Below are 19615 nucleotides of genomic sequence, written 5' to 3'. Positions count from 1 at the left end.
GCCCCCCCCGCTCCGAGGAAGGGCAGGGGAAACGCGGCCTGACCCGTGAGGGAAAGGGGAGACCCCCACCCGCCCCAGCGCAGCCGCGGGGAGGGAGAGGCTCCCCCTCACAGGAGGCGGCGGGGAGGTGGGGGCCGCACGCACGCGAGGCCGAGCTCGGCTGCCGGTACCCGGGGCGGCGGTTACCTGGCGCCGGTGAAGCGAGAGGAAGGCAGAGCCGGCGGCGGCAGCAGCGGCAGAGACTGGCCTGGCCCCGCCCGCTTTAGCGAGGCCGCCTGGAGCCCCCGCCCGCACAGCGAGTGCCGCCAGCGTCCCTCTCCGCGGCCCGCCCCGCCCACCGGTAACCGCCCCTAGCGACGGGCACAGCACAGCGCCCCGCCCACTGGTAACCGCCCCTCACACAGCGCCCGTCACTCAGCCCTTCACACCGCCCCTCACAGCCCTGCAGCGCGGCACATCGCATCGCGGCGCTTCCCACCCCTCCAGCAAGCGCCCCTCCATGGCGGCACCGCCCCGGCTCCCCCGGGGCAGCCCTTCCCTCTCTCGGGCTCTTTCCTCCGGCAACACGGGCCTGCTGGCGGCCGCAGCCAAGCTGCCCCCTGCCTCGGCTTCCCGCTCACGAAATGGAGTCCACAGGTTTTGAGGCAGATAGGTGCATACTTTCTACCTCAGTAGGACCGGGCAAGGGAGGGAGACCGCGCTCGTGCTTGTGAACAGGCTCCACCGAACGCGGAGCAGCCAGAAACAGAATTAAAGGAGCCGCCTCGGGCCTGTGGCAGAGACTGGCTCCTCTGTCACAGCCCCAGCCCCTAACCCCAGGGAAAAAGTAGAACATAAAAAAAACTAGGAAGGGTTTGTGGATTGGAGACAGTCAAACTGAGCGGAGCACTGCTCTGGCTCAGGGACGGGGGCAAGGCTGAGGAAACAGGATTTAAAAACAAACACACATCTGAAAATCACCAAGCAAATACCAACTCGTGTCTGTCTGCCAAAATCTCAGCGTGTGCTGAACAGCACAAGACGCTGCTGCAGCACAGAAACACTGACAGAAAAGCAAGGCCCAGGTACGGAACTACCAAACAGCTGCTCCTCCTGGGGCTGCCCGGCGGGGTTCTGTGACCCAATGATCTCCGGTGGAGGGAAGCCAGGCAGGGGAGAAGAGGAGGTTGTCTTTGGAATCAAGCCATGAGGAAAACCACTGCAGCAAGGGGCATTCATTCCATTTTAGTGTTAATGGTCTCTCAGATCCTCGGTGATTCAAGCAGGAGAGCAAAAATACAGAAAAGAAACTTTTATTTCTTGTTTGAAATATTACATGCACTTTCAAAAATTAAAACTCTTTCTTTAAACATCTCAATAGCATCTTGTCAGTTTGGAGGCAGCAAAGAATAACAGACATTTTGAAAAGCATTTACAAAAATACATTGCACAAAGTCCTATCTTGCTTTTTTAAAAATAAGTTAGTGTTATTCAAAATATTCCCACCCCGGCTACCTAATTTCAATTTATACAGGATAATGCTAATTTTAAATATGTAACCTATAATATGAAAACACCTGTACATACATAATCTAGCTCCTCTGCATAGGCCATAGGTTGTCTTTAGCTCAAGTGAAAAAAAATGTTTTTCACATGGAGACTTTTTTTTTTTTAAACATTCGAGGACTGTTGTGCAACATAGATAACTATTCAGAAAACCAGTCAGCAGTTCCACGTGTTAACAGTTCATGTGTAACTATAAAATGATTTATAACAGCAAGATAAAAATTCTGCATACAAGTACAGTTCAGGAATCTTTTCCAAAAAGGATCTTCAAAGTCTCAATCCTAAGGGGGGCACAATAAGCAGTTTCGTCTCATTCTACGTAGAAATGTTGTTTCTGAGAGCAAGACATCACTTATCTTAAAGATTCCAGTGTTCTAGGCTTTCCGGTATATACAAATTGAGAACAAAATGTACAACAAAAACAACCCGAGCTGTAGTGTAGGAGTTTATTCGGCAGGTTTCCCATGCACTCTGAACCGATAAAGGCATGTGTATTCTGGATGTCCCCAGTTAGAAAAAACTTTCAGTTCCACTATTTGGAAGGCGTTTTCACTTTTCTCCTGGAGAAGGCAAAAGCAAACACACAAGCCAGAGTTAGGTTTCTACTATAAACAGGTGCAACTGAAGTTGCTTGCTTAGATTCCTGCAACTACCAACTGTTATTAATAACCAAGTCACGCCTTGGGAACTTTCTGCCACTTTGAAGAGAACCTTCCCTTGCCTTATGACTAGTTATTTGCACAGGGAGTCAGAAGCAGCATGAAGCAGACTCTTCAGCTGTCTAGCATCTTCACACCATTTCCATGCAGGTGGCACAAACCCTTCCTCCCCTCCAATCTATTTAGACCACAGGTTTCGAGGCAGATAGGTGCATACTTTCTACCTCAGTTTCTATAGTGCCCAACAGAGAATGAGGCCTTTTTCCTTCACTGCTCACTACCATACAAAATACGAGTATCTTCCTCTGGAGACTTTAAACGTTATCATCCAGACTTACCATCACTGGAAACATCTGCAGTGGTTCTCCTCCTTCATCATAGACATACTGTCCTAGAAGCTTGCCGCCTTCTTGATATTCATCATCTAGGCCCTGTAACAACAGGATAAAGATTTTTGCTTCTGTTAAATTTGAAATCAAATCAAAACCAGAAGCATGCTTACATAACTGAGTATCAACAGAGAGCACTCAGAAGTCTATCAAACCAGGATCAGAATGTTTCCTGTGCAACAAGCATTAGCTTGTTCAGGCACAGCTCTGTATTTGAGTTCCCTGCACTGCGAATCGCTGTGCTATGTTTGTATCTTTTCATGGTCAAACCCCTTAACTTCCATGGCAAAACCACTATCACAGTGTACAATATAAACTGCGCAATACAAAGAAGAATGAGAAGACATCAAGGTTATAAACAAGACAGAAGTCAAGATTCAGAGGCTTGCAGATGACTGCTTAAGCATTTAAAAGAACTAGACAAAAAGTTCCCAGATATCACAGCTATACTCTGACGTATCCTGTGATCCGCTGTTCTGCAATCACGCCTACCCAACTGTGGTGCTAGTTAAAATCAATTTAAAGAATTATTTAAGGTACATCATAAATAAGATGAAGCGCCAAAATTGGAGGGGGAAGGAGGAGGAGTGGAGGAAGGATGGAACAATTAAAGTATATGAAAGAGTTACACCAAATTAAAAACCCTCATCTCTCTCCAAAAATGTTTACTACTGTATAAAGCAAGAGAAAAGAAACAATTCCTCCAATATTAGTGGTAACACTTCTTATTCCTAACCTCAAAGCTCATTTAAAAAAAGGCAATTTTAAAAGCAATGACAGAAACAGTGTCTCTCCTTAGCTGTCCTCCCTGAAGTTGTTATTTTCCAAGATATGTAAACACAAATATTCTTTATGCATACAAACATCGACTTAACTTCAGAGACAGACTTACATATACTGAAAAGTTCCTAGGAGCACTGGTGATATTTCCTGTTGGTGAAAGTGATTTTGGTATGTGTTCCACTGTAAAGGCAGTTGGATAGATCTTCATCGAAAGTTTGACTACAAGATACCCCTGTGATCCTTTGAAAGCCCAGCAGTTTCCTGGATACATGTCCGGCTAGACAGGAGGAAGGGGGAGAGGACAGGATGGGACACAACAACAACAACAACAACAAAAGACAACCACAAGCATTTTGTCATTATTTTTTTTGTAATAAAGAGCTGTAATGAATTCTGAATTATTAGGGACAGTCTTAGATAGTAAGTGGCAGAATATAATCTATTTGGTAGAACTTCTCAGGCAGACAGCAAATCCACCTGACCCACCTGATTTGAAGACCCACTTGAAGATTACTTCTCGACAGGAACCCTTCCAGTGCTCGTACTTTGCAGAAGGCCAATGCACCACCCAAGCCTCCTATAAGGGTCTTAATTTTGCTAGAGTAGGACTTAAACAGTACCCAGGCACTACCAGAAGAATCCCACTCTTGGGAGCAGAGTTCAACAGACCTGTGCCCTCCAATACACTACAGACAAACATCTAGCATCCAAAAACCAACCCAAACCACTCAACGCTAAATAACATTGCTGAATTTGTTTACTTGGCCTTTAATTACCTGAATCACCACTCTGGGAGACTGAGAGAAGTACCACAGAGGAATTCCAAAAAGGCTAATTAATGCTGTTCTGGTCTCAAAGGTTTCAGAACAGCGAGTACTCAGAATGCTGCCACCTTAAAAAAGATATATCAGGTTAGCAGAAATAATTACTCATTTCTTCCTGAAGACTTTTAAGGCAGAGATTTGTATAAACCTTAATGAATATACCCGTTGTTTTCCTCAGAAAAAGAAAAACTAAGAGATTGTTAAAAGTCTAATAATTTTCCGGGGAGATGATGCTTCTATCAAGTACAATGTTATTTTAAGAACACGTTAAAGGTTTTTCATTTAAGAGGGCTGAAAAATACACATTTTCCCTAGTGAATTCAGTGGTGTGTACACCCCACACAGACACATCTAGGGTCCTCTATTATCCAGTTGTGCACATGCTTAGAAAAACTATTCTATCCCTGCCTATGCATACCTAGGCTGATACATCACCCTGTAAACATGCACAGATCGCAGTAGTCTGATGATCAAGCAACACCTAAGGATGCTCTACTAACCTTTAGTCTTCAAGATTTTTAGTAAATACTATAAATAACATGAATAGTAAAAATGATGTTTCCTCTACTATTTACCTCCAGATTCCAAGGCGAAATCCACCATAGCAATCTTGTCTTGAGAGTAGAGTTTCAGTGCATTGTTTACAATAATCTGTGCTTGCTACAAATGTACACATAGGAGAATGGAAATAGGAAAGATTTTAATAATATCAACTGATAATCGATATATACACATCTGTATATATGTATATAAGCATCTTTTTGAGATGCTGCACTCCATCACAAGTCTTTGAAACCTCTGTCAAGACAGAGGCGATTTTTAATGCATGGCTGTCGGCTTAAAACACAAATTCATACTGCATCTTGACTGGTGTTTTCTTCAAAAGTTGCATTCTTTCCACCACCTTCCCAAGACCCTGAACTGCACTTCTTTGGTATGCTTGTTTTTTGGGAATTCTTCCATTTTCAAGATAGCATACTTTGGGGAAAAAACATTCACAACAGGCAACAAGCAATGCTCTAAGAATACACTTGGTAAAGCAATTTCTGTAGTTTTCCCCATTTCAGTTAATGATCCCAACATCTCTCTAAGTCATTAACATTTATGCTGACAGTTATGCTCCACAAAATGCCTATACAAGGACTCTTTACAGTTTTAGTTGAACTTTTGAGAACTTAAACTCACCGCTTTTGTGATACAAGAAATCCCTGCATCAGTCAGAGCATTTGTTACTAATTCAGATGTTAGTTTTTGGTTTGTAACAGACATATGGAGAGTAATATTCTTGAGGATCTGCAACTCTAGATCCCGCAGCAAAGTCTGCAGATCACTTTTGCTCACAAAATTGGACGTAAGCCATGGGAGAAGCGATTCAGGAAAGTCATCTTGTTGATCACCAAAAAGCATTAGCTTGACAGATTCTTTGACCTGGGCATCTACCTATTAGAAGCCATTAACAATTACAATAGAAATGATTAGTCTTTATAAACGATTAAGTAATACCATGTATACATCAGGCACATACATTCAGTACTACACAGAAGCCCAGCCTTCACATGTGTTTTAACTACATTGCCTTACACTAAAATAATAGACCAGTCAGGTGTGCAGAAGAACACATGGGAAATCTGGGTGCTTCATTGGTTTGGTGAACAAGACACACTTAAAGCCCTAGCAAACTATGTGGTTTACATCAGGGGTCCAACGCTTCAGAATAAAAAAGTTGGCTGCAACAAAGGCATCATGGCAACTTTAAGGGGAACAGTGTACTTGTTAGGCCTAGTTAAGCAAGTTGCTTAATCACTCACGGATGGTATGCTTTGATTCCATACACAACTGCTAGTTCATATTTGAGCATTATCACGAGACGGTATTTTAGTCAAAGTTGATAATCCCATACCAATACTTACTGTTGTATTTTGTTGGCTACATTCTAGTCAGACCTTATAAAAGGCTTCAAAAGTAAGCCTGCTTTTTTAAAAACAACTCTCAGATCACAAACCTAACTTGCTTTTACATAAGTTTCTTACCCACATTTCCATGGGTTAGGCAAAATACATCGGTAAGAACAGCAAAGCACTGTATACAGAACTGCTATTGCATCATATCTTAAATGCAAAAAAACCTTCCATTGTAGAAAACAAGCCATAAACTCTTGTCTAGTAAAATGTTACGCACTAATGGAAAAAGTTTACAGTACCACCACATAAAACGCTACCATTCTTTAAGGTTAATGCTACCCCCACATTACTTATTGCAGTGCATTTCAAGAAAGTTTGTGAACAAAACCAAGTTTTACTGGGCCAGTTACAGAAGTTACAGAACCTACTTTTTCATGAATGACATCTATTTTCTCACAACTTGTCTTCACGCTTTCCCCAGTTGGCAGCTCCGATTTCATCTGAGACAACTCTAGTTCTAGCTTTTTAACTCTGGACAAAAGTTGATTATGTTCATCAACATCTCTGACAAAAACAAGGAGTCAATAATTAGAAAAGAGTAGTTTGAATCATTCCATCAGGTCCCAAAGGTGTGAGAACGTACTTGTCTAATACAACATGCTTTCCTAGTTCAGCTGTTCACCATGATAAGACACTGTGAGCTTGCAGTTCCTTGAAGATGTTATTTAACGCATACTTAGGATTAATATACTCAAAGCAAAGTAGTTTGAAGTTGTGAACAAATCCAGCACTGATGGCTGTAGAACATCACCAGGCCGATATGTTAATAAGTCAAACAGATATAGATTTTTTGGAATTTAAGATTTCCACCAAACCAGTCAAACTTTATTTGCATGAGTTTGCCACTGGTTAGATTGAGTTTCACGTTATCTTACTTAAACCAGAATAACTTTAGAGGCAGGTGTCAAGTTGAGCTTTAGTAGCAGGTCACATATGACCAGTACAGATCAGTGTTCAGTGCACGCTATGGAAAAAACTATCAGCCATCATTCTAAAGCCATTTTACATTTAGATCTAATTTAAATGACAATCAGCAAATACGTGTATCTTTTCCACTTTCCAATGGGGAAACTACTTAATGAAGTGCTGCAGTTTTTATCCTGGTATTACACAGTACACGAGCGTGAAGTAGTATAGCTGACAAACCAAAAACAGAGACGAAGGCTAGAACTGATACAATTCAAGAATTGAAATATAAAGCCTATCAAAAGCAGTTACTGTATACCTCACTAAGCAATCTGAGAAAAAATTCTAATGTGTTTTTAAGAGGGTAAGAAGTGACCCATTCTCCTCCTCTGTACAGCTTTCTCTAGTCAAAAATGTAGCTGAAGGACTGCTCACACAGTGGAAGTGGGCCTTGTGCTGACGGTGGGCATCAGAGTCTACTATAAGACAGAAGTACTCTTGCTGACAACAAACTCTTAAGGTCAGTTAACTGACACAAAGAAAAGGATTGTTGTATTTTGAAGAACATGTATATCACCATCAGTTAGCATCAGGACTGAAAAATCAAAATACATTTGAAAAGTGCTTATACCTCATTGTTTTTGCTATGGCTATGTCAAGCTCCTTCTGGATGTCCTAAAAAAAAAAATACAAAAGTTAGTTTTAACATATAGAAAGAAACACAAATGACAAAGAGGATAAAGAATGTTAAATGAAAATGACACATTTTAGCACCACCCATACAGGACTGTGTCCCCACACTTACGTTTGTGCCTCTCTATAAGAAGACTTTATTCCAAATAGAACCTGCCTCATTGGTCAAGTGAATAACTTTTAATCTTTGGACTGACGCCCTCTCCAAGAAGGGGGAGCAAGAACACAAGTTTTGAGACTTAAACAACTGTAATAGCTACAGTAAAGCAAACTGGGGTTTGCGATAGTCAACAAAAAACTTAGTCTATTTTATCAATGGGTTACAACAACAGCGAGTTAGCAAAGCTAACTTTCAATACCTTGGATTGAGCAGAGAGTTTTCCAAGAAGGTCTTCCAGTGTCAGGATGCGTAACTCATATTCTTGATGTAAAGCCAGGAAGTCAGTCTTAAACAGAGAAGAAAAAGGTGGTGTATTTTCTTTCTGAGTACAAATAGCATAATTGAGATTTTCTACAAAGCATGATTTTTATTTCATTCTGCAAGTGTTTAAGTGACTTATCCTGCAGGTAGTGTGAGAAATTATAGAATCTGTAATAAATATAAAGTAGTAGGGGTTATGCAGTAGTAGTAGGGGTTATACACAACGAAGTTTACCACAAAACCCCTTCTTTGTTACGAGTCCTTCCTATAGTCTTTTTTCTCTGTATGAAAAAAGAATAAATCCAGCTGCTTTTCAGCAATGTAAGATTCTACTTTAGACCATCTATCTGGCATTAATCCTTTGTCAGCAGTAACAAAGGAGGAACAAATGCCAATGACCACTCCCTGGCATTTACTACCTATCAATTAATTCTGTAACAGAAAAAGAATCCTGAAGTCAAATTGCTACTAATCTGCATTACTAAAATAGAATATCTTGATCAGTATCAGAAAGCATCAATAACTGACTATTTTACCTTTTCCTCCAGTTCCATATCTTTAAGGTATTGACCCATCACATTTTTTATTAGCTTCAATGTTTCGCTTTTGCCACTCACCTGGGCAACCTGATCTTGAAGATTACGGAGTAGAAGCCTCACTTTGCTGTATTCTACATCATGGTGATGGCATCTGTCAGACACGAAGGCCACTTGCTTTTCCAGCTCACTTATACGACCGGAATCAAAGATATTAATGGTATCCTATGGTATAAAGATATTTTTTTAAGTATATAAAAATAAATACATTTATTTACATTACCCTTATGTGCCAAGTAGTTATTCCAAAATATTGAAGACATAGGAGTTAAGAAGTATTAAAAGATATGAAAGTTCTTCCCTAGACAGTTCTCCCTTACCTTTGGAGGTAGCACAGAGGGAAAAGAATCAGCCGGTGGTTCAGGAACACGAAGAAAGTCACCTGTTCTCTGTATTCTATCAATTCTTGTCCAGTTCAACAAAGGTAATGATGAAATGAAGCCATCAAGCCCCCAGAACCATATACCTAGATCAGAAACAAAAAGCAAAAAGAGTGCTCAAGAGAATTCTCCCTTAAGACTGCTTACAGCTACAAACTGTCTTCTTACTTAAGGACACAAGCTACCTACCGCAAGGTAGACATCACACTGCGGACATCACTCCAGTCTACATAAAAATGAGCATGAGCCAGCTTTAAAAGTGTTAAGTCAAGCACTCAAGAATATTACGGAACATCCATCAGTACCACACAGTTGTATGGCAGGCAGCTTGTGCTTATATATCATGATCTATCCTTAATCTCATACTACTGCTTCCCTGGGACCTAGATCTCATTTACTGATTAAGACAGGCCATGCTCTCTGAAGGCAGATGTAAATACTGTTTTTCATCTCTATGGAAAATATCTTGCCTTATACCCTACTCACTACATACCACATTGCATAGTATCTAAAAAAATGGAGGAAACTTAGGCTTCCATGGAAACAATCTAGTATTTCACAGAGATCACCCTTATTTTTGCAATATCTTAGTGAGAAGTAGCAGCATTTTCTACACAGAGTAACTTCTTCCTTTCTTATTCTCCCTAGTACAGAGGGTTTTGAATCCCCACTGTAAGTTTCTGAGAAGCTTCATCTTCTCCCCAAAGTAGCTACAAGTTTTTTAGAACATGAAAAGACATGAAACTGCTTTTCAGAAATGCCCAGCACTTTCAGGAAATATTTTTAACTGAGTTTGTTTATTTCAAAGTAGACATGGCCTGGAATATTGTCAACCAACCAGTCTAAAAAGTAGTATTTTAAGCAACTAAAGCACGGTCTAGAGCAAAGGAAAGACTTAGGATGAGTTGGTAAAAGAACTTAACCACACTTTTATGGAGACTGACAACAATCAAAGCAACCCGTATGCCGCCTACTCTTTATGACCTCACTGCTATTCCTATGAAGGGAGGTAAAGAAAAAAAGGACTACAGTGCATTTACTTACTCACCCACTCTCTCTGTCTAAAGAGCTCTATGAAATTAAATCAAGGGTATTCCTTTCATTGCAAGGGGAAAGCTCACTGACTTGTCAATACTTTGAAACCTTGAATTACTGCCCTGTTCACAAACAAACTTGCTCTTTTTTACTTCTGCATCTTCTTCATAAACCAAAAGTTCAACTGAAAATGTTATTTTGGAACAGCTGTAGCAAGCATACACCAATTTGTATGATGACTAAGCGATTCACATACCGAGTAGAAACAGGAGTGGGATAAGGACCAGTAACAGCTTGCAGATCTTTGGAAGGCATCTAGAGAAAGAGAGAGGAAAGTTTACAAGAAACAATACATTTATGATATTTTACTGCTTTATCTTATAACTGGGTAAATAATTTGCTCACAAAACAATTTTTTCAAAGGATACACACCTTCTTAGAAGAAACACCTTGAGCAAAGACATCCCAGTAACAAGTTGATACCACCCAGTTCTAAGCAACCTGAACATGCCAGACACTGCCCTCCCTAGAAGACAAAAAGTGGTAGTGTGAAATGTAATTACTGCAGCACACGTTCGAAGAAACCAAGGAGAGGGACATGCAACTGTGGCCAAGAATACTTTGCACAGCAGAGAAATGCATGAGTACAGGCAACGCATGCAGCTTAGTAACATCTAGATATCACAAGCAGGACAGCATTATAACATCAGCTACTCAACAAAACCAATAGCCATGCAAAAAGATGAAACGCTCATTTGTTATAACAATGCTATCTTGCCCAAAATGCGGTATTAATGTTTGAGTCCAAGTTACCACGCACTGAAGACCTCAGTATGTTTCAAGAAATGCACAGATTAGCAGCATCAGTTTTTGCTAAGAGGAATACCAAGACAGAAAGTGACTACCAAACCAGACACACCCCTTTACGCTTGACACCCCATATTCTGTGCTATTCATACACTCATTCCCTCATGAAGCAGTCTGGCTAGTCTCCCATTATGCCTGTGAACGGAAATATACCCTCTCGTTAAGCCTATTTTGGTCAATGAAGAAAGTAAAGTAGCACATGCATTTCAAGATACAAAAGCTACAGAATAAGCATAGTTCGGTTAGTGTAAGCCACATACTGCAGATTCCTAGTTTGTCAAAAGGAACAGGCAACACACACACACAGAGATCAGGATAGTAACCTGGAGAAAGAACGGCCAGCCAAAGTAGAGACACCACCTTCTGAGACACAAGCCATCCTGTTGCTCCCACTGTTCGCAACACGTGAAGCATAAAGTAACCTGGATTACAACAAATTAACTCTATGTGGTAACATACATAAATGAGTTTAAGGTTCTTTCGCAGCACATGCAGTAAAACAGAATAAATTCCCTGCCCATTACATGTTCTGCATGATTTTAAACTGTACCTTTCAGTAATCTACAAACTTGGTTCTTCACTACTTAAAAGCAAAGCAAGCCACTAATAAATATGAAGCCAAGTAAAATCAAGACAGTTTAGAAACAGAAAGCTCATGTATAGAGGTAAGCAGAATTATCGACAGCATCTGTGCAGTCAGAAGATCACTTTTCCAAAATCAAAGTTTGCATTTTGTAGCATGGTTATCTAACTATGCCATGCTAAGTATAGCAGAGAATAGTAAAAAAAGTACTACCATAAAAACAAGTTTTAAGCACATCATTACTTTAAAAGCATCTTATTTGTTCTGCATTGTACATCGAGTTTGTTATTTAGGTTCAAGTGTAGAAGAGGGAACAATTAAAAATTTTAAATCCTAGTGAAAGAATAATGATGTCTAAGAAATAATGATAAATAATAGAAAATATTCCCTACTAAAAGCTACAAGCAGTACATTTTCATTAAACTGAATGTTCCCAAGGATCTTCAGTACATCAGTGTTGAGTCTCTTAAAAAGAACAAAACCAACAAGAACAAAACCAACACACTGTAACAAAATGCTATAACTTAAAGCCCACTGAAGCCTACAACTACTATATCCAAGACTAGGACTGTTCATTCTACAGAACAAACTACGTAGTATACATTTAGAAAATAATCCTACAATTTTAGATTAGCAGATATGTCTGTGTTAATCTGAGGGATTATAGATATACCAACCCAATATTTTGCAAAGCATTTAGGTGACTGAAGTGTCTCAAATCATTTTCCTTTGCTGAATAAAAAGCACTCAACAGATTCTTGATGCCTCTGTCATTCAAGCTAGGGAACGCTCATCTCACAGGGAAGATTCTATCCCTATATAAGATTCCTGTAAAAATTGACTATCACTAGAACAAAGATAAAATGTTAAAAACCCTTTATTCAAATAAACTGCATACCAATACCTCATACCTTGCTTTCACTTAAAGGCAGCTTTTCAACCTATCAAGCGTACCGACTTCCCCAAAGTACAATAAATTAACAATGTGACTTGCTCTAACATACAAGGTGCATGCTCTCCCTACACCTTGTTTTTACTAGTAGGTAAGCAGTCTACCAAGCTTGTACAAAAGCCAGGATCAGAGCAAGAAGTCAGACAGGAAAGGTATTAAGTAAGTTAATTTCCTAGACACTTTACACTTTTAATCTACTTTGATAGATGAAGGTAAAAAAAACCCAACAGAAAACAATATGTATTCTTAACATTGTGAGATTGCGATGCAAAACAAAAGCAAAAGAAAAAAGGTCCAAGTCAACCTGCATAAGAAAAGGTGTGCCAAATGGTCCTTGCTACCCTTTTAGCCCATGAGGATTGCATGTGGTCTGTGGTGTATATTTCAAGATGTTTCTTCCCCTTACAGTCATCACCTGTTGGTTGTGGTAACAGTCGATTAATGGGACAAAGCCAGGATCAAATCAAGATTGTTACAAGATAACTTGAACAAGTCTATTTCACAATATCAGTTATCTAAACAAAAAACACTAAGCAAACTTCAGTAGAATAAAACTTGCTTGGGGAAATACTACAGTACACCAGGCAATCACCATTCTCCCCCCTACATCTAAGTTGCAAAACAAACGTTTACTTTGTAGCTTTCATAAAGTCATGGGGCATGTGGTATTACTATTATAGCAACAACCTGGTATACAGCCCAAGGCTAAAAGACAACATCAATCATTATACTTACATATTGATTCCTCATTTACACCAAGATGGCTATCTTCTCTGTAAAACTCCTTTACATTCATGCTTCCACAGTAGTCTGAGTGAGCTGCAACACATTCAATGTATCTCTCAAGTTCAAAGCCTTTCATATAGGCACATTTTAGCTATCATGTGCAGATTTTAGCTAAACTGGCTTGGTTCACTGTTAAAGCCAGGTTACTCACAGGAAACCTGAAAAATTATCGAGGAAGAAGCCTACTCTGTGCAATTTTTTTTTTTTTTTTTTTCCTTTAAATAACAGGGGGCCTTCTCCTTCAAAAATCTTCCTGATTCTTTTCAGATAGCAAAGTTAGTAAAAAAGCCCCTAAGTAACAACTCATCAAATCTTGAGTCCCTATTCCCATCATTCTGTCAAATAGGCCAACCATGACATCTTTGTGCTGGCTTTACCGGAGATCTTAAAAGACCGAGAAGAGAGCATTAGGAAGTTATAAGGCACTGATGCAGAGAGAACGGGAGAACAAAGTTTTATTCACACACAAAAACCAGTTACCTTCTGCCTATGGCAATTTAACTTCACTCAAAGAGCTTGCATTATAGAAGAGAAAGCACCAAAGAAGAATTGAACATTTTCAGGGAAAACAAGATGTACTTTAGAGTAGCGCAGAGTGATGATGGCAGTTTTAGCTTTGCAAGACAGATCTAATGAAGCCTTAAGTGCACAGTGGGCTTAAGGGTAACAAGATAGTCCAAACCTAAAGACATTGAAAAAGTTAGGATTTGACACTATCACACCAAACAGTTTTTAAAAATCACCTTAAGTTTCTCAATTTAAACATTACCTTCTACCACTTCCCAGTAAAACTCAACATGTGACTCTTAACTGTAACACAGATCTCACGTACGTGAATCCTGATACTTCCAAAACAAGGGGAAAGTATGAAAAGAGCTGCACAACTGAGATAAAAAAATTAAGAAACACAGGAGCCAGCCAGAAGACTATAGAAAAAGAACACCATAGTGCCAAAGACGAAGCCCGTAAGAAAAAAAAAAAAAACCAAACCCAACACACACACTCTGCCTTTGTGTGGAGACCAAGGAAGACAACTGAAAAGGTACCTTTAAAGTCATAACCCAGCTTCGGAAAAACCATTTGAAATAGTTGCACTAATAGTGACGCAAAAGATGCTGCAGCATGTTTGACCCATCGCAGAATCTTACTCATGTAGAAATAGGTTCCTCCTATTGAAAAAAACAGTGTGAATACAGATTATTCACCTACATAAAGATGTACTTCTGTTCTCTGGTGACCGTTAGCTTGTGGAAGAGCGAGGATGAAGCACGGAAAGCCTTCGTTTAGCCAGGAGTATGAGACTTAAGCAAGCATGGTTTGAAAAGTCTGGATGCACTAGATATTACAGCAAAGCTTTTGTAAGAACTACACATCCTAGGGAAAATGCCTTCAAGACAGAATATATGACTTCAGCAAGAAGATGTTTTCTCCATGAGAATTAAGAACTCTAAATAGCAATGAATTTCTTGCTAACAGAACTCAGAACTTCTGAGTGGTGTGTGCTGTTGATACTGATTTTGTGGGTTACAGCTCCAAAGAGACAAACTGTGTTCTTATTTTGGATTAGAAAGGGTGAGGACTTTCACTTTCTTCTCTGCCTTTACATTGGAGGAAGTTACTGCAGTGGTCTGCCTCAAGTGCCAGAGACACACACTTCTTCAGAGCCACAGGAACAAAGCTGCAGTCCCCCATACTGCTGCTTTCCTAGAATCAGCCACATTCCAAAAACCTGCCATGATTGTGTGCCCCTTCTCCCACCCTCCCCAAGTTTAACCCAAACTACTGGATTAAAGTTCAAAGGAATGTACAAAGATGAGTTCCTTGTAGAATTCTCCTGTGTGAATACAAACTCAGCAGCACAGAAAAGAGTTTTCATACAGCGTCACTTTTAGAATTCCTACCTGCGCTACACACGTACCGAAAAGAAATACTTGCCTCAAAGCATTTAAAGTTACACCTTACAGTCCAAACAAACTGATTTCTTGCCACTGAAAACATACTTCATTCAAGAATAACACACCTACAAGAATCCCAAAATTGGTTCCTTTCTAATTCGAGGCCTCCCAAGAAACAACTTCTTCGTGATAACTGAGGACTACCAACAACCAAAATCCAAGATGTTATGCAAGAGGCAGGCAGACACAGTCAAGACACTGAGGACAACCATCCATAGAATGGACACTGCCTTGGAAAGGCAGAACCTTATTTACAGCAGGTTCATTTGGGTTTGAGCTTTAGGAATGTAGTCACTAAGAAGTCTATCTGGAATCAATTTTTCCCTTTGGGGTTCAATTTTTCAAGTAGTTGAGGTTTAGCTTCTAAAAACACTCTAATAAGCTACAAGGTTAAATGAGGAGAAAAAACCTAAAGCAGAAAGAAGGAAAGTATCTCTGAGATTTCTCGGATAATGGAAGCACTGCAAAGTAACAATTCTGCTCCATCTTGGAAAGTTCCTGTAAGAAAAAAAAAACAACCTAGACTGCATAGAAAAAGTTACTACCTGAAAACCCTCGTAAACAGACACATATAGATCCGGTACCAGATCAGGACACTCTTACGATCACTGCTGGCTGGAACAGCCCACTGTGTCCCAAATCAGCTTGGAAATGTAACTTGTTAAGATACCATGGCATTTTCATTTTGAAATTGTTTAATTCCTACAGCAGCATTGAAAAAAAAAAAAACAAAACGTTGATAGTTATAGATCAGAAGCTGACAAGGACATAGAGTTTCAACTGATATAGAAGAAGGTATTTCATATAAGCTGATCTCTGGAATTTAGTTATTGGTAAATTTAGCAGGGTAGGAAGAGTGCTTAAATAACACTACATGGAAAATGCATCAACTAAACTGTATACCACTATGCTATCCAGATAAAACACAAGAGAAAGTAACTTACTAGATGCATGTTTCTGGCTTCTGTCCCTAGAGTAAATTCTGGAAGATGGCACATGAGAAGCTGAGTATGCTGTAAGAACCTCCTTCCGTTCAGAAAGCATGCTGCAGTCACTGCAAGTGTAGCCGTTGATCATTGTGGTCTGCATTTCTGCTGTTACTATATCACCATTTCCCTGCATCAGTGTAGTACCACCACCTAGCAAACCAAGAGGAAAACATTCAGTGCATTGACATCAGTATTGCCATCACTAGTTACCGTTAAATAGAATGCATGTGGAAGTAAAAGAAAAGTGTAGTTACCTGTAGGGTCACCTTCATCATCAAGACCTTCAAAGGGAAAAAAAAGAAAAACAATTTGGTCCCAAATATAAGGAAGTCCCGTAATCAATTATGATATCTGACATGAACTCAAATTAAAAGTCCCGCTAATTTTAAGACTGCAAAGAAAAGCCACTTTGTGATTAGTATTTAACATATTTTGCAGTTCACCACACGAATAGATCCATAAATTTGGACATTAATGTAGTAGGGTAACAGTCAGTGAAAAGCATTCTACCACGGAAGCGGCAGACATAATAATGAATGACAACTACACCTTTTCTTAGCTCCCACGTGACTTTAAAGCAGCTACTTACAAGCTTACGCTGTTTCTGTAGCTTGGCAACTACTTTGGTACTACTGTATTTTAAGATTCTGTTTTAAGAGACAGGTAACCTAAAGTTTAGAATGTGTTCTACCAAGACTGAAACAACTCTACATTAGGACTCTGGGAAGGTCACAAGCGTACTGACTAGAAACAAATATTCTGAATTGAGAGCTAGAATAAGTTGTTGATCTCCTCCTACACAACATTTTACATAGACAATACTTTATGTAGACAACTCCCATATTTTCCTCTTCAATGAAAACAGTAGGTTCCAGAAAAGCTTACTTGTATATACTTGCAAAAACAAACCAGCCAGCCACACACAAAAACCCTCGTGGGAAATCCTGAAGTGCCACTAATTTGAAACTTTCAGACTAAGCTATGTTAAGTTGAAACACACTTCTGCCTACAAGCAAACAAGAAATGCTTTTCCTTTGGTTTTTCAAAGCCAAGTTACATGTTTACCATTCTTTACATGCAGTACTCTGTGCACATTTTGAAGAAAGTAATGATAACAGATGATTACAGCTATACAATCTATGGTGTTGCATCACAAAATTGTATATGCTTGCCTGGCGTATTAACTTGCCTGCGCAACGTGTCCTCATGTTGACTACGCCAGTACATCAAGTTTACAAACTGGACTATGAATTTCTAGTCAGCATCTTAGCAAGCAGACAGGTACAGCAAAAGAGGAAGTACATGCACACATTTGAGGGCAGGATGCAAAAATGGATGGGGAAAAGAGGTAAGATGTGGACATATGTTTATACACACCAAACCATAAGCAGTTTTCACAGGCCGATATGAGCAATAGCAATGATTACCTACCCCAGAAATGATCAACTTCTCTCTGCTCTCGAATCAAAGATTCATCCAATACAGTGGATACCATTGACGCATCACGGGCATGGCTGTTGAAACTGCTTTGGCTAAAAACGGAAGAGCTGGATACATTTTTCCTTGGTGTGTGTCTTACACTGCCAGATCGTGTAGTCATACTTCTGCATTGCTTCATCATCCTAGGAAACAAAGCAAATACAAGTAAGACATAGCACTAAAGATGCAAATTTCTCTGTCTCTCAATTTAAGTGAAGAAAAAAACCGACAAGGTATTTTAACACTCACGTGTCTAGACAGCTCAAATCAGGTTTAAAAGAAAATCCTCACATTCAAGCATCTATACTTTTGCAAAGACCTCACTGCAAACCACACACTGAACATAATTTTCAAAGTATGGCAGTAAACATTGAGAACAAAGAATAAAATAGCAGGTAACTTATGTTTGTTCTATTTTGTTCAAACAGGAAGTCTCAAGACTCCAACCAATAAATTAACTTGCGATGATAAAAAATGCTTACTTCTTGTTAGAAGACTGTTCTCTGGAGGACACGTTTCCGGCATAAGAGCTGTCATGAAGGCTGTCACTTCGTGCATCATCTGATTTATTAAATCCTGCAGCAGCTAACCGTAAACTACGCCGTGACATTCTTGGTGAATCAAATACCGGTTCTATTTTGTTTTCAGTCTCAAAATCCAAAGCGGATGAAGAATAACTCGAACTGCAGCAAAATAAGAACAGCAAAGTTACCAAAGTTTAAGAGAAAATTCCCCTTGTAACAAACACGCCCTTCAAGCCAGTATAAGTTTCCATTAAAAGCAGTTTGTCCAGGGTTATGGAGCAATTCCCACAAGATATGCCACGTAACCCAAGTAACTTAGAAGTGTGTAGATATTCAAGGTTCTCTTAAGCAATTCATATTACAAGTTTAACAACTGAAAGCAAATCACAGAAAGAAAGAACCACCATAGAAACCACGGCTGAAGTTGAGCCAGAGCAAGCATTTGTTATACAGCCTCAGACACATAGTTCTTTTGGGACCAATTTGAGAGAGGAAGCCTTCATGACAGTTTCTTCACCACGCCTAGCTGCAAATTAAAAATCATGATGCACTCTTAAGTTGCAAGGTAAAGATTCATTTACAGTAAAAGTTTCTTTTTTATTTTTCGTCAGTTCCTTGTTTTGAGAACCAAAGATCCATATGCCATACAACTCTGAATTTCCATCTCCCAACAAGTAGGAACTTCTCCCTCTTTAAGACACCATACTTTAGCTACAGTAGTTTAAGTACAACTACTTTTTTAAAAAGTGCTTTTCAAAGATTTCTTAGTTTAATGCAAATCATTAGAAATATTTAAGTCTGAACCAATAAAAAAAAAAAAAGGTTGAGAGTCTTTCATCCATTTTTCTCCATTTTATCCTACAGAGGCAAGTTTACGTGTAGACAAGCTTCACATCGTTATCCCAGGAACTCTCCTCCACGCTTTTACACTCGATTTTCTCAGAACCTCCATGAAAACTTACAATGAAGACAAAGCAGCAACACAAGGCAAACACAGATTAAACAGAGGAGTCAGTAAGAAATACATGTACTAAAACAGAAGTTCAGCCTGAAGCAGAATACTCATACTTACACTCAAAGGAAACATTCAGTTGTGTAACTGAGCAGAGCTTGCTGTCAGAGTATTGCACAGCAGGAGGCCAGGTCCTAGAGCCACTCAGCACTGTGACCCAAAGTAGCTAAACATTAAGTGCTCTAGGCCAGCTTTCTTAAGGAGTCTGTCCCCTCTTAAGCCACAGGGATATACCGAGCTGTAACAGCAGTTACTTCAATATTCCTGGGTTTTTCC

The 19615-nt window shown here is 39.6% G+C and overlaps 1 protein-coding gene across 11 annotated transcripts in view; it reads right to left on the bottom strand.

Annotated features, from left to right (window-relative positions):
- Positions 1 to 1276: 1276 nt before the first annotated feature.
- LOC137676955 (SUN domain-containing protein 1-like) overlaps positions 1277 to 19615 on the bottom strand; it is a 38375-nt gene continuing 20036 nt past the window's right edge. For 5 of the 11 annotated variants that reach the window (XM_068424151.1, XM_068424148.1, XM_068424149.1 and 2 more), the window contains exons 3-23: positions 18286 to 18486; positions 17756 to 17946; positions 16579 to 16605; positions 16280 to 16474; positions 14427 to 14549; positions 13330 to 13413; positions 12899 to 13009; positions 11383 to 11481; positions 10625 to 10718; positions 10449 to 10507; positions 9098 to 9243; positions 8718 to 8942; positions 8120 to 8206; positions 7699 to 7742; positions 6530 to 6665; positions 5386 to 5640; positions 4776 to 4860; positions 4153 to 4268; positions 3486 to 3653; positions 2543 to 2635; positions 1277 to 2105 (exon numbers count right to left, since the gene is read on the bottom strand). In XM_068424151.1, the coding sequence (XP_068280252.1) occupies positions 1992 to 2105; positions 2543 to 2635; positions 3486 to 3653; positions 4153 to 4268; positions 4776 to 4860; positions 5386 to 5640; positions 6530 to 6665; positions 7699 to 7742; positions 8120 to 8206; positions 8718 to 8942; positions 9098 to 9243; positions 10449 to 10507; positions 10625 to 10718; positions 11383 to 11481; positions 12899 to 13009; positions 13330 to 13413; positions 14427 to 14549; positions 16280 to 16474; positions 16579 to 16605; positions 17756 to 17946; positions 18286 to 18486 (2653 nt within the window). In that variant the 3' untranslated portion in view covers positions 1277 to 1991. The remainder of the gene's footprint in view (positions 2106 to 2542; positions 2636 to 3485; positions 3654 to 4152; positions 4269 to 4775; positions 4861 to 5385; positions 5641 to 6529; positions 6666 to 7698; positions 7743 to 8119; positions 8207 to 8717; positions 8943 to 9097; positions 9244 to 10448; positions 10508 to 10624; positions 10719 to 11382; positions 11482 to 12898; positions 13010 to 13329; positions 13414 to 14426; positions 14550 to 16279; positions 16475 to 16578; positions 16606 to 17755; positions 17947 to 18285; positions 18487 to 19615) is intronic. The other 6 variants (XM_068424153.1, XM_068424154.1, XM_068424155.1 and 3 more) reach the window with 6 other exon arrangements.

The sequence above is a fragment of the Nyctibius grandis genome, chromosome Z, assembly GCF_013368605.1.
Source record: "Nyctibius grandis isolate bNycGra1 chromosome Z, bNycGra1.pri, whole genome shotgun sequence".
Classification (NCBI taxonomy): Eukaryota; Metazoa; Chordata; class Aves; order Nyctibiiformes; family Nyctibiidae; genus Nyctibius; species Nyctibius grandis.
The sequence above is the reverse complement of the archived record's forward strand: the minus strand, read 5'-3'. Positions and strand labels throughout refer to the sequence as shown.